At 36.7% G+C, this 13,833-nt stretch overlaps 1 protein-coding gene across 13 annotated transcripts in view; it reads right to left on the reverse strand.

The window, feature by feature from the left end:
* The window catches only part of LOC124181014 (glutamate-gated chloride channel), a 101,672-nt gene that overhangs the window by 25,160 nt on the left and 62,679 nt on the right, over nt 1-13,833 (reverse strand). For 9 of the 13 annotated variants that reach the window (XM_046567106.1, XM_046567105.1, XM_046567104.1 and 6 more), the window contains 2 exons: nt 3,754-3,818; nt 304-524 (listed from right to left, as the gene is read on the reverse strand). In XM_046567106.1, coding sequence (XP_046423062.1) covers nt 304-524; nt 3,754-3,818 — 286 coding nt within the window. Of the gene's footprint in view, nt 1-303; nt 525-3,753; nt 3,819-11,234; nt 11,382-13,833 lie in introns of all 13 variants that reach the window. The other 4 variants (XM_046567101.1, XM_046567110.1, XM_046567109.1 and 1 more) reach the window with 1 other exon arrangement.

The following is a 13,833-nucleotide window of genomic DNA, read 5'->3' on the forward strand; positions in this document are numbered from 1 at the left end:
AAAATAAAAATCAAATAATCAGTCTTCTTGACCAAAATTGATTGCATAAATATTGTAATGCATCGGCAAAGTTAAGGTTAAACGGGAATAAAAATTTTACAAATATACATTTTTCTTTCTACAGCTTCGACTTCGAGCAAAAAAATGATGACAGTCTATTCCTGAACTTTACGAGGAGTTTGAAAAATGATCGATGACCCATTAGGGTTAACACAGACACGCACAAACTCTTTTCTAATGTCTGGGGTGTAGCAAGGATTGAAGGGCTGAAGTGGAGCAAGGTAGGTTAATAAAATTGCACACCTCATCAGGTAGTTCACAGTCCCGTTCCTGTATATCCTCAGGGCGAAGTGCACCGGTATTAGGGGATCCTTAAAGTCTCCATGCATGATGAAGTAGGTATCCGGTAGCCAGATATCGTTGTGGTGGTGAATTGCATTCAGGAATTCGTAGCTCGAACGATTGCTGTAACGCAGACGCGGGTCGTACCACTGCTGCTGCAGGAGGAACTCTACCTCATATTTCTGCACCGGCGGAACAACGACGAAATAAGATTAAAACAGAAATTGCCCATTCTCATTACACTACAGATTGCAAATTTCTGCAATCATAGGTTTGTGGAATTGCGTGGAATTCGACTTTACAGCATGTTTTTATCGCCATGTTCGTCAAGGTTATTAAAATTTTTCACGACTATATTTTGTTAATTTCACTTCAACAGTTTCTCTAATAATAGTTATTTCGAAACTTACTATCACGAATAACGGAGGTGTTCAGAAATTCATGTACATGGGATTTTTTATCAATTTATATAGAATTCGGAGTCCAGTTAAATTAAGTCATAAAATCGACCACGTTCTATTTTTCCAACGCACAGGTTGCTCGGTATTTTTCTTCTTTTCTGCAGATATATGAGACCACAACGAAAATATATCCCCTTAATTTATCTATTGAAGAGAAGTTACGGTCTTGGTGTTTGAATTTTTTTTTTTAAATAATATACTCGGAAAATAATTTGCAAAAGTCCCTCAATCTGGCCTTTAAGTATAATTGTTTACAAGGAAAAATTCTGTTCCGCTAGAATTTTAATTCTCTTCACACATTACATTAGATAGAGTCAAAAAACAAAGAGGTGATTTTCGTTAGTATTTCCAATTCCACAAGTGAACCGACTATATTTTTTTAAATAGGACAGTGAGACGAATAAGTTTTGTTTGATACTTCTTCTCAAAAGAGTCATGAAAAAAAAAGGTATGACACAACAATCTAATTTTTCATCTTTTGTTCCGTCAAGACACCAAATTCATTACTTTCTTCAATAAACAAAATGAGAGTATTTGTCTTGGTCACATCTATCCGTATAAAATCGCTCTATCTGTGAATGGAAGAAATAGAGCTTATATTTAATTTGAGTACTTGAGAATAAGAATATCAGTACACAACCTGTTCTTGTCGATTAATATCATTTTCATATTTTCACGGCCCTAATTGACGATATTCACATGAAATTTCAATTGAAGAATATATATTTAGATTGAAAACTAGTGTTGATATTCAACATCGCGGTATTCATTTTATAAACTTTATTTTTCAAATGAACGGCATAACTTGATCGTTTATAATTGCACTAAGATAGAAAAGTAGATATCAACTTTTGATCTCCATACTACAAGGAATGGCTGTAGAATTACTTCGGATTCCTACAAAAAGCATTTCTACGCAAGGGTGCGTTTCGAAGAACCGCAATTTTTGGCAATTTTTAATTTTATTTGAACAGACACGTAAGAAAATACGCGAAAAAACGAATCAAAACAGACAATAAAGTTACTTGTTTCGCGAAAATTCATACGTAGTAGTTAAAATTTCATAAAAATCTGTAAATCTTGAAACTTCAGTGACGTGGTTATCGCAAGTTCAATTACCCCCCCCCCCAGAACCGAAAAAACGCCAAAGCTTCCGCGAACATGAAACAAGAAAAAAAAGAAAAAACCAAACGAACACCCTTAATAACCCTTGACGCGATCATTCGACTAGCAAAAAGCAAAATGCCGCCATTCCGTTAGACTCTTACTGCGACGAGAAAAAAAAACATTAATCTTGTTCCTCCAGCCGAGGGTAAAAACCGGATCTTGATAACGTCCGAACAACGATTCATCCAATTTCGGAGAGCAGCCTTGTCCCTGGCCAACCCCACGTTCTGACACCATTTTGGCGTCGACTTTGATCGGGATTAAGTGCTCCTTCATTCCCATCGGACAAAGAGAATTTTCGGCAGGCTGCTACTGGGCTACTACTTCTACTACTACCACTTGGTGTCCCGACCTTCCCACTTCTTGTTCGGCTCAAAGGAACTCGCGAGTGGGATTTCAACCTCGAATCTTGACCCCCTCTTGATTCGCTTTTCGAAGAGTCGGTACTTTCATCCCTGTATTTTTTCCTTGTTCTCTCTTTTTATTGTACTTTTCTAAGCGAGTTGGTTGGCCAAAACGTCAATGTTTTTTTATTAATCTTATTAAGAGATAGTCGTACGTTGAGTATTTATCAAATTTGTATATTTGTAAGATATGAATGCCTCTAAGTTAAAAATACGAAAATAATGGAATTATATTATCACCAGAAGCAACCAAAAGCGATGCTAGACTTCAAACCGCTTGAATATCGTTAAAATTTCGACAATTTCACTCTGTCTGTTTGGAATATAAAATAACTTCATTTCTGGTGTTGGTACACGGCATTGAAGGGTGAATATAATACTTATTACGATAATAGCAAGATAAGCTTTAGTGTAAATAATAACACCCATCGAGAGCACCGGGCTCTCAACTCCAAGGAGAGAACTGGGCTCTAAAACCAAACGAAAGTGGACAGAAATAATGTAACTAACTGAAAATAACGTAAATTATCTGGGTTGAACTCACAGTCGAAAGGGAACGACAAGCTTGTAATTGAAAACAAGGGTAACCAAAAGATAACCGGAATTGAATAGAATGGTAAACGCAGATATCAAATCTAGTGTAGCTCCAGATCGTACAACCGCACTCGCCGACCACCGAATACAGAATGATATCTGAGCTGTGTTTCGTTGTTCAAAAGCCGGATTACCGATTGTTGTCGTGCGATAGATGTTGGTGGTCGTTAGAGCGTTGTTATGGTCGGGCGGTCAGCTCGTCTCTGATACATGGATTCGGAAGCAAAGGCCTTGACGTGGACTGAGTTTACTTCCAAATTCAAACACACTCTTCAATGGCTGATTTTTATTAGAAGACTATTTTTTACAAAGCAGCTAAAACACATTTACTTTCCATGAGGTGAAATGCAAGATTGCTATTCGTCGATCAAAATCAACGCCTATGCAATGCTGCAAGATTGAATGCTTTAAGATGCCAAGAGATAACAGAAAGTTCCGATGAATATGTAGAAAATAGTTTTTTGAAAAATATTAGCCATCATAGGGTGAAATTGAACAAATCTACAACATTTTTTTTTTAACAATTTTAAGTCAATTTGAAATGAAGCATCGATTTCTAAGTTTTTGTTTTGTAATCACAGTATCTTATATCATTGTATTTGGAAACAAAAATCGTATTACTTTACGAATGTAATAACTCCATAAGTACTCGGTGAAGTACAACCATCTCGTGATAAAACTAATAAAAAGTATCGATTTTGGCCAATCAACCTTCTCAATTCTGTCTTGCTCTAATTTACCATTAACTTGATAACGTTTATGTGTATACAATATTGAAAAATTACCAAGCTTGATTCGTCCGGCGAAGCCAGACTCAATAGCAGCACGCTTACATTCACGGTCAGAGTGCCTGAAACACATCAACAAATTCACTATCAACAATTTTTGCAGAATACTTTGCACGATGCTTGAATCAAAATTGCTGCACCTGTAAGTCTGCATACGTCGAAGTAAACAAATTTTTCATATCGCTCATCGTTATCGAGTATTGCATGGAATTTGAAGAGCCAAAAACGTAAAGAAAGAAAAAAAAAAATTAGTCCGTTTCCACATTTTTTTTCATACTAAAGGGGAAGAACATTTTTAGTCCCGAGTTGAGTGAAAAATTCTAAAATTTTTATGGCACTTTTAAAATTCCATCTTGCACTGGATAACAATGAACCCTCGTCTGAGGTCTCAGGTCTTGAGCACCAACGTGAAACAAAAGCATAGAAGACAGTGGCACAGAGATAGAGGGAGAAACACTGAATGGGGGAGTGAATTTTATCTTTAAAAATTGTCGTGGAAGTGGAAGATCCAGCGACTTGACTGTAAATAAAGCTTTCAGATCCGTGTCTCGTTTCAAGTGGTACGTACAATATATCAACGACACTCTCGATCACTCCAGCAATGAATTATAAAAGGACTCGACGTATAACCACTCGTGAATTCTAGGCGGTTTTTTTTTTTTTTTTTTCTCTCATATTCTTTTTCATTACTCGCCGTTTCGTACTTACGAATGTCTCTAAAATAAGAACCATAGCCTTGCAGTTTCGGTGATCTTTCGTTGGGAGTTCGACAAAAAGAAAAGGAAATAATATCACTGCTGAAATGACGATATCGAAATCCAATTTTTCTAGATCACTTGAATTCATTGCATGATTATATACATAAAACACATCAATTATTCACGTTTGTGTAACGAGACAGTTATAGGAGATTAATATTTTCCGACGAAACTATTCATTTAAAATAATTTCTGCGATAACGTTATTACCGTTACATAATATTCTGCTTTTGCGTCATTATCTTTGGTTTGAATACTGAATTTTAACTATTTTAGTTTCTTGTTTTATCACCGATTATTTATAATTCTGTCGAAAATCCGAAAAGATATAAATAGTAAATATTGGAAGAATTTTCTGATCATAATTGTAACGGAGTTTAAATTGAACTTTGTTGCAAATGAATTTTAATCTAAGAAATCGCGAACTTTCAAAGTTATGCGAAATGCCAAATCTCGTATATGTTTAATCGGGCAGTTGATTAACAATCTCCCGATCCATGGATCGATTTGATCACGTATTCACGTGTCGCCGCTCATCCGAAGAGTAACGGCGAGGCTTGTTATTAAATTTTGATGTACCAAAGACCATTATGTATCATAAATACCTCCACCTTATGAATAATATTAAAAATAGACAATTTCTAGGTGTATAGCTGAAGCTAGAAAGCTGTAACAACGTAAAGCAATTTTTTTTCATGCCACAGTGCGCATGCGCATCTCGTTGACAAAGCTTCGAAGTTCAGACTAGGTGAACTCATTATTGGAACGAAATTCAAACACTATTCATTCGGCACTAAATTATGTCTCGAATTAGCCACCTGAAACAATTCTTTCCCTCGAACCCTTGTCAACGTTTTAATAAAAACAATCATTATACAAGCCATATGTTTGCAGAACATCAATCAATGCAATCTACTATGATATAATGTAATACTTGTTCATTACAATATTCAATATATATATTTATGTAGTAACATATGATGTAATAGGTATAAACAACGTATACGTAAGGCGTATGTAAACCAGCCAGAAATTAAAAGATTTCAACAGTCGTCAATAATAAATGACATAATTTGATTCTGATATATTTTGTTATAAAATCGGTTTTTTCGTGGTTGATTTACAGAGCGAGAGGAAAAAAAAACACTCGATTCGATTGCTATTCCGATAATCTTCTTTTATTAAACACCATATCGAGGAAGTTTTAGTTACGAATATAATGACGATACTATATGTGAGCTAGATTGAATCATTCTGCGGACGAAAAGTGAATAAAAAAAAATCGATAGGTATGTAATTCCGCCGCAATTGTCATACAACAATATAAAACAGTTTTTTGTTTTTAAATACTATTCTGCTGGTGGATGATGATGAGAAGAAAAGAGACGAAAATATGATGAATACATGAGGAAAGTAATGTTCGATTTATATATGTTGTTTCTCTTTTTAAAAAAAAAAAAAAAGGATTGATCCACTGTATTAATTAATCGTTGTTATGTCTATCTCTAACTTGAATCGTACATAGACAGCCGATGGCTAATTGGACACGGCGGTGATTATTGGTGACTTTAATGGAATTACACTTTTCCCCATATCTAACGGTTCTTATACGTATCCACAAAGTGGATATTGGTATTTCCGTTCACTTGAGTGGCTTTGTCGACTCTTAATCGTGTCACGCCTGGCGAGAAATTAGGATAACATGTAATACGACGTAAAGTGGAACAAAGGAAATCCAAGGGAGATGGGGAAAAGAGGAAGAGCGAACAAAGGAAATAAGCAGAAAATAGAAAAAAATAGAAAAAAGAGAGAGAAAGAAGTAAAGAAACAAGGGGTCAATATGCAATTATCTCAGTTCACAAAAGTCGACGTGATGAATCGAGTTACGTGCAGCTTGTGCGTGATTATATCAGCCTAGTTGCTAAATAGAAACGTGCAAAATATTCCGATCGCGAGCCTCACGATTTTATGTGTAAGAAAGTGTCAGTAGCGTGACAAAAAAATCGATGATGTTATAATTTCATAACGGTGTTGAAAGTCCGTATGTACAGTGGCTCGCGATGTTCAATGCGGAATGGAAAGAGAATTTCAACGAGCATTGTCCAGTAAAAAATTGTTTAAAATAGAAGACCGATAGGAAAAAAACTAAGTTCAAAAATTTTGACCAAAAGTCGGACAAGTGAAATTTCATTGAAAGTGAAAGAAAAGAACTAGCTTCGGACTACGTGAATGTTCCCACTTTTTTTACACCACAAAATTGCAATACGTCCTGAATTTTACCAGAACATAGTTTCTATTTTGTTTCTAAATGGATTTTCCGGCAATTTGTGCGAAAGAAATTTTGCGACTGAAATCGCTCACGAACAGAAGAAAAACTTCATATCAGGCAATACTGAATTCACGAAAAATTCATTTGCGAACAAACGAAGCTGTGATTCGTATACAAATTTGGCCGACTGTCTGTTCTTCATATTGAAATACAAAAAAATACTTCGGGGTGAGATAAATTTGCCAGAATCAATGCGATTTTTCGAGAAGTTATTTCAACAATAAATCGAGATTGATTCATTTTAATCGGAGCTTTTGAAGCTTTCATTCATATTAAAGAACTTTTTTCAATTACTCACAATGCTTATGAAATTTTCTGATAAACCTGGGCGCGATTAATATTATGATCGGACATTCTTCGAAGTGTTGGAAATTCTGTTTCAAAGTTACTTAAAAAATTCGCTCAAAACTGCTAAGAAATATCTTGCGACATTTTTTAGATATCATTCGGGTGGTTCGAAATAGTTACCAAATCGATAAAATGGGTATTCAAGTTACTGAGATTAATCGGTCAGTTAAAATATGAGTCGGATAGTTTCATTGTCATAATATCGTTTAGTCAAAATTCGAATGCAAGAAACAATTCTGCATATGACGATTCCAAGCATTTTAGACACTGTGAAATCAACGTAAATTCTCCGTGAGGTTAACCATTCCTAAAAGCAAGCACCTACGCTCAGTGAAGATGTTTTCAACACGTTTTATTAGATCTCAAATGATTTTAATTCACTTGGAGTCACTTAAAATCGTAAGTCACGTTTCGTTGATTGGGGCCACTTAAAGTCAGACGATATCTTGTAAGTGATATTCATTTTAATTGATCTCAAGTGAACAATTCAAATTTCAAAAGTCACTCGAAGTCATTCGTCAACGTCTTCAGAACTTACTTCAAGTTTTCTCTCAACACGTCACTTTGAGACTCACTGTATTACAGTCGTAGAGCTCCAAGAACCGTGCTTAACGAGGTGCAAGCTTTTATGGCAGAATAATCAACCTTTTTGAATTCCATTAACTCACCGACACAAAGTTTCTTGATCATAAAACTAATATGAAATGAACAACAAAGTCACATTTGTCCAGATTAGAAACGTGTCTTTAGTGTACACAAATCTTTGTATGAAGCGAGTAATGATGCTGATTTGTTTGAAGGTACGGAGAAAAATGGAGAAAGACAGAGATACAGTGATAAAAAAAAAAGTGAAGGAACCAAGGTAAAGAAGGTGTATTTAAGTATAAAGCTAAAACACAAATGTAGGTCAGGGATTCTGAACCGATTAGAGCATAGTTTTATCGATCTAACGACTTAAAGTGGTGTAACCAAAACATTGACGACAGTGGAATGGCTAACGATTCATAAAATGGCTCTGCCGTTCCCCTCGTTATCCACTGAGATGAATTAGTCACGGTGAGAGGTGATCGAATGCTGCGATAAAACTGCCGAATGCAGATGATTGATTGGTGCACATAGATAGTTCAATATTAAATAAAAAAAAAAAAATCACGAAAAACAATAAGAAACACCGTAAAACATTCCTTTAATATCTTCTTTTTTTTCAATGAAATCTAATCATCGTTGGGAGTATGGCTGGAGAACGAGAGAATGATGAGGTGCGGTTGGGGATCGACTGCAGGGTGAACATCTAAGACTAACACATATCGCAATAATTCGAAGGATGTCCCGCAGTCAAGATTAGAGGGTGAATTTTGTAAGCGTATGGTTCAGTGAGACCCTGGGTTTACACATCGTGACCACACACAGCAAACACCGAATTCATCACACACGGCGTGTATGTATTTGAAAGTGTAAAACACATCTGGGTATGTAGGTATAAAAATGTACAATATAGAATAATACGACAAACGATCAACGAAAATTCTGGGGTTAAGATCAAGTGCGCAACCATTAACGCGGCACTATTTCGATAGTGCTACTCTGAACGTCTCATGCCAGAAAAGGTGGAAAGCTGTGTACCAGTGATTCAGTGTTATTGGATTGCTGATTTCACACCCGACTTCGACACTTCGCTTCAACTGAATTTGAACGATTTTACGTAAATCTTCGTGAAGTGCGCACACCGGACTTCACAAATGGTAGATTCTTCTGAGCTATGAGCTGTACTACTGAAAATCGTTTCTCTTCAGTTAAATTAGAAGAGTTCTAGTAATGTAATCGTACCGATTGTGGGCAGTTATTTCATGGAAACGACTAAAGACGTTGTTACTTTGACGTTATGGAACCTCCGATTGAATTTTGACTCGTAGTATAAAACATGCCAAAGACAGTTGAGAGGAAGAGTAACGTAGGTATCTTATTTATCCAGAACCAGAAGTGATTCCGCATGAGTTGATGATGACTGACGTACCGCTATTGACTGAAAGCTGGTAGAGAGCGAACCAATTCCTTTTCTGCGATAAGACATCAGGTCTAAAATCCAAACCACCACAGCTACAACCATTCAAAGTTAATCCATCATGCTGTAATTACCCTCAGATATCGCTATAACACCGTTTGCATGCCGTTCTTTCTTAATCATAGCACGCTTTTTAAATTCCATTCTGTCACTCTACTTTTTTTTTTCATTTCATATCGCATCTAACTTCCTAATAAACACTAAAAGGGAACCACGAAGCACTTGTCTTAACCCCAGCAATGTAAGACACGTGGCTGCGGGATTCCATTTGGAACTTGTGCGCTCTGAAACTGTGCCACAATTTGTACAGAATCTAAGTAATCTCCTAATGGCGTGAAAATTGGCTCAAACAAGAAAACGAGCGCCGGTCTGCTTAGCCCTTGACCATGCTTTCCCCGCAACTCGTCTTCGCAATCTTATCGTTAATTGGATCAAGGAAAGCTGAGATAATTCGGAAAACGGAAACTCGTAGAACGTTTCCGGGTTCAATTTGATCAGTGAATCGTCGATTCAACCGGATGTAACAATCGGCTACCGCCACCGTTCGTATTGAATTGGGTAGTGGTGTGCGATTTAGAAACCATGTTTCACATGCCTCTCTCGGATCACGATGAAATTTTTTTTTTGCCACTTCCTTCGGTCGAAGAGAAGGTCCTTGTAAAGTATTACGGTCCAATTTCGAATAAAAAGAATTACGAATTAAAAAAATTTTTATGCTAACCGATAATTTTGCATGCGGAATTCGCACCTTGTACCAGAAATTCAAGTGTTCGAATATTTTGAAGATGCTTTTCTCAATTTGAAATATCCCCTTCTCTTGTGCCGTGGACGAGTAATTCAAGAAAGAATTCTGTTTACTGTTTAGCCAACACACATTTTATCTAATGACGGGGAAAATGTTGTATCTCAGTTTAGCGCTTTGTTCCATAATGGATTCCACAGTCGAACATCTGTACAATCTACACGTAATGGCTAAACAGAGAGAAACCACATCTCCACAAAGTATAGGTATATAATATGTATACTGGAGTGTGAATTTGCACGACCATCACCGACATTATCGTCAAGACGAACCTATACATAAATAATATACCTGCATATCCTACATTATGATAGTTATTATTCGTTCGCCCGCTTTTTTTCTCTTCTTTGCTTTTTATATACCGGGACAATCTCTTGAAACTTGAAAATCAACCGCGCATTCGCGAGTTTTGTCGGCTGTTCATGCAGGCTCGCCATCCAGAGTTTTCAGCTGTCAAACTGTTTCTGGTTGCGACGTATTTGATACGAATTTTCGAGGTGAGAATCTCAAATAATTGAGGAAGCGACTCGCAAGGGTTTGAGAAGCATTTGTTATTGGGTCGGAAAGTTGATTCTTCAACGAACGGTCGGAATTTAATGCTTATGCTCTTTGAAAACTCAAACGTACACATTTTGCGTACGTTGGCTGGCCTGCATCGCAGACAAGAATATGGCTGCGGGAATATTTCGCCGACCAATGAGATTGAATTATTTGGCGCATGCGCGGTTGATTTTCAAGTTTCAAGAGATTGTCCCGGTATGTATACATATATATGTAATACACCGTCAGCTTTTCTGACAGCGGAACGATCTACGAGCTTGCGGCAGGCAACCGTAGTTACAACTTATGCCCAGGTCGATCACCGTGTCCCGCCACCTCATTACCGCGCTTCATAACTAAATTGGATGACAGTCCTATTCTTAACTGCCTCATTATTACCTGAGGTGATTGTCCGTGTTAAGATTTCCATCATATTCCACATTCCCTAATATTCAGATTATTTTGACAAATAATGTTTGCTCAACCTAAACATTAGCTGTAACTCCGGTTGCCTGCCGCAGGCTCATGGCTCGTTCCGCGGTTAGAAAAACTCACGGTACGTAGTTCAACAATCAAATCAAATGAATAATCAATCCTCGTAATCATTATTTTTATATTATATTCAACAGTGGGACGGACCGCGGAGATGGGTGCGGAGATTTTCGTGCGGCATGAAGTTGTTATTGATGTTCTTGTTCTGGTTCGGATTGCGGGGTGTTGGCGTTGATTGATTCGTCAACGATGCCACGTCGCTTGGCTGTCGCATCCCACAGCAAAAGTCCGCATCTGTAACACCAACGAACCCGTAGGGCAACCCGTAGCGCTGAGATGATCCTGATCTCAACATTTCATCATCATCATCATCATCATCATCATCATCATCATCATCATCATCATCATCATCATCATCATCACCATCATGATCATCATCACCATCGTCATCATCATCATCAACGTCATCATTATCATCATCATCATCATCATCACCATCAGCTCTTGGTGATCCAGGATTGAAACTTCGGCGCTCCAATTATAATCCCATACCATACATTTAATCATCATCGTTTATCGTTACTCTATGCATATAGTATATATATATATATATATATACGTATCATTTCGAATTATGAAATGTATATATATCCACGTATCTTTCGTGGTCTGGATAACAGTATAATAATAATAATAATAATAATAATAACAATAATAATACTAACAGTTTACATAATAACAGATACAAAGGTATATGTGTGCATTTGTGTGTATGTGTGTGTAAGTTTTTGATACTTTTACATACATTTTTGACGTATGACAAATTTTCTTTCGGATTTGAAAACAATGTAATCAAACAGAATCAATCAAGAGAGCGATCAAAAGAGCAGTAAAAAACTTACCTGGATTCATCTAGCTCCAAATTTAAGCGATTGCTACTGTATCATTTTAATTCCGCTGTCAGGCCATCACTTACTACGCGTTGCATAAGCAATACTCATTATGAGGGTGAATTTTCTCTTCTTTTCATCATTTGAAAAGTAGTCACAGATTAAAACCGTTCTTCTAATTTGGGTCTTTACGGAAATTTTTTCTGTGAAATATGCAAACTATTTTTACAGCGCCAGTTTGGTATGAATTTTTTCACTATTCAATGGAAATTAAACACAATTCTGTACTACGAATGAATCAAATTCGTTGAACATTTTGTTTTTCAAACAACTTTCAGCAAGCACGGTACAAACATCACCGATGAAATCGAAATAAAAATTGCCAATTGACAAAGTTATTGAAAACTAGAATTCCATTGTATTGAAAAGAGTTCGGCAATCTTTCATAAAACCTATGCTGACTAAAAAAGTGAATCAATTGTCATTCGGTTACTGTAATGAAAGTTTCAAGTACTGTAAAGTATTCTCATTTCACTGTATCGACGCCTAAATCTCGCTGCTCAATGTTAGAGACGGAAATATTTGTTTTGTGTATAATCCACGAGAAATTTTACAACGAGAATCCAATAGGTCAACATAGAAATGGATTTTTCGGATACAATTTGAGCACCGTGCGAGTGTCGTACACTGATTATTTATACTTCAGATTAGTCTGAAAAATCGTACACGTATTATCTTGTACATAATTCACAGAGTAGGTACGTATCTACAATATCTAATCCGAGGAGCAGGTGACGGCTTTGAAGTGGAAATTCAATTTGCATAACAATCGCCCCAATGATACGTACAAGGTGTCCGTGAAGCGTGTTATTTCTACCTCTTTGATTTACCGCGTTCGGCGATTTACATCTCCAAGAGATAATTGCACACGTGTATCTTCGTCCATGATTGGGTTATAGAAATGGGGTATCGGACTGATTGTGATTTCGGGTTTTAATGAATGGCTGCGGTTGTGTGATCGTGGAGCAGTGTTACTGATTGAATATATTATTGTATACAAACACAATTTTCGAATTTTTCTGTTAGATTAATCAGACGAACTCATAACAAACGATACATACTTCAATTAACTGATTTCATTGGGGAAAGAAGTCGATTAATCATCGATAAACAGTGCAAATATAACTCATTTTCATATCAGTTTCTAATGTTTGAGTTAATAATGATTTTGATGTTTCGAAAATCTCCTCAATTATTTTTCTTCAATTTCATCTGTACCTGAACAATACGTACGTGAATTAAGACATTGGAGAAGAAGTGAAATGTTGGGCCAACATGTTAAAATTTTTGCTACAATTACTTGTGAAAAATTCCTCAACGTGAGAGACGTTTGTTTCTACAAGCGCATATCTATCCCATCACAGTCATCGATTAAGTCTCGTTGTATGCAAAAACGGTGAAGGAAGAAGGAATGAAAATGAAAACAACCAAAAACGTCAGGCATTATTACGCCCTTTAAATTTTCCGCTAGATCTATTCGCATCGCATGAATTCGTTCCGCGTATTTACATGAATATGTATGATCCTAAGCCCTAAAGTTTCGACTCGATATCGGAGATGAATGCTGAATAATGCATCTTTGACGGTGCTCGGCTCGTCTTAACGCCCGACGAGAGGATTGAATCCGTGCCGGTTACACGGAATTATGAATTAGATCCTGACAAGTTTCCATACCGCTGTATAATCTCAAAACCTAATTGTGAGCAGAGAATCTTCCTTATTCTCTCAGGCGAATGGATCGGTATCTACCTGTTAAATAATTGCAAGGCGTTAATGACAAATTGCGCCGAAGAGGG

This window comes from Neodiprion fabricii, chromosome 4 (assembly GCF_021155785.1).
Source record: "Neodiprion fabricii isolate iyNeoFabr1 chromosome 4, iyNeoFabr1.1, whole genome shotgun sequence".
NCBI classification, from domain to species: Eukaryota; Metazoa; Arthropoda; class Insecta; order Hymenoptera; family Diprionidae; genus Neodiprion; species Neodiprion fabricii.